We start from the raw sequence: 1509 nt of genomic DNA, 5'->3' as shown, positions 1-1509 counted from the left end.
TAAACAAATTGTTTTAGAAACTAGTGACATTGTTGATGTATCTTAGGTTATAGCTGAAACTTCACATGAATATATCTATATAAACAAATTGTTTTAGAAACTAGTGACATTGTTGATGTATCTTAAATTATAGCTGAAACTTCACATGAATATATCTATATAAACAAATTGTTTTAGAAACTAGTGACATTGTTGATGTATCCTTAGGTTATAGCTGAAACTTCACATGAATATATCTATATAAACAAATTGTTTTAGAAACTAGTGACTTTGTTGATTTTTCTTACCTGCTTTTAGATGTTCAATTTTCCTACAAGTTTAAAATTGATCATTTTATTGACAAAGTGACAGAAACATTTTAATTTTTACAGCTTTTTCAGAAGCATTGCATATTCTAAAGGAAGGTAGACTTGATACTAAGAAAATGGGTCAGTACTCAGATTTTTGTACTTATTTACTTTGATAATTGTCAAAATTGGTTTACTTTATTATTAATTTTTTAAGGGCTAAAGCATTGAACTTTGTTTTTTTTTCATTTTAGATAAAGTATTTGTAGCTTTGTGCATTTGTGTGACAGCATAGTTTTTAATCTGACTTTAGTCTAATTGATCCTGAGGTATGTTTTTTTTTAATTCTTAGTTAATTGTAGTTTATTGTTTGTTGTTCTCTTTTTATGATATTTTCTGGTGATTTTACTAGTTAATTTTTAGAAATTTTGGACATATACAGGTCCTAATGGTCATATGGATATGATTTGATTATTCTGTTCTATTATATCATTTCCACAAAGGTATTCAAGAATACTTTTCAATCATTATAGAAAGGTTTATGATCAACAAATTGAATTGTATTGTAATGACAAAAAAAATCATCATGTTTGTTATTTGCCCCCTTGATCCAGTGGGGGCTTAGGTGGCTTCCACACCCCTGACCATTTTCAACTTTTATTCAACACTTCACACTCACACTCCTGATAATATCATGCATAGACTGTGAATCTGAGGTTCCACTGCTGTAAAAATGCACTTTCTTTTCTGTAAGTGTCCTATAAGGGTAACAATTAAATCCCATTATTTGTTCAAATGAGAGTAGCCCAAGAGTTTAAAGTGGTTGCTGTTGACTAGGAGCTTTTCCTCTAATTGGTCAGTTTAGACTTATGAATTGTTTGTCCTTGTGTTGTTGCACATGAAAATTCTAAACATGAATGCAGTACATACATTAATATTTTATATTTATTCACAGAAATTCAAAAGAAAGAGATACAGAACTTACTGAAGCTGTGTGAGACACCAAGACATAGGTAGGTTTAAAACTAATATTAACTAATTACATAGGTCAGAACAGTGTTGAAGAAATATTGTATCAATCAACCCACTCCCTAAAAAAAAAAAAAGTTAAATTAAGAAAGCTTGGAATTTGAAATAACCTTTTTTTTTGTCCATACAAAATAAGTTGTAATTTCAAATAGTATGTGTCTGTATATATATATATATATATATATATATATAT

The 1509-nt window shown here is 28.3% G+C and overlaps 1 protein-coding gene across 3 annotated transcripts in view; it reads left to right on the top strand.

Annotated features, from left to right (window-relative positions):
- The window catches only part of LOC106462060 (SET and MYND domain-containing protein 4-like), a 74141-nt gene that overhangs the window by 31414 nt on the left and 41218 nt on the right, over positions 1–1509 (top strand). For all 3 annotated transcript variants that reach the window (XM_022389193.1, XM_022389194.1, XM_022389195.1), the window contains exons 6-7: positions 372–428; positions 1243–1300. In XM_022389193.1, the coding sequence (XP_022244901.1) occupies positions 372–428; positions 1243–1300 (115 nt within the window). The remainder of the gene's footprint in view (positions 1–371; positions 429–1242; positions 1301–1509) is intronic.

This window comes from Limulus polyphemus, unplaced genomic scaffold (genome assembly GCF_000517525.1).
Source record: "Limulus polyphemus unplaced genomic scaffold, Limulus_polyphemus-2.1.2 Scaffold1086, whole genome shotgun sequence".
Lineage (NCBI taxonomy): Eukaryota > Metazoa > Arthropoda > Merostomata > Xiphosura > Limulidae > Limulus > Limulus polyphemus.
Note: the sequence above shows the minus strand (reverse complement) of the source record. Positions and strands in the feature narration are given on the sequence as shown.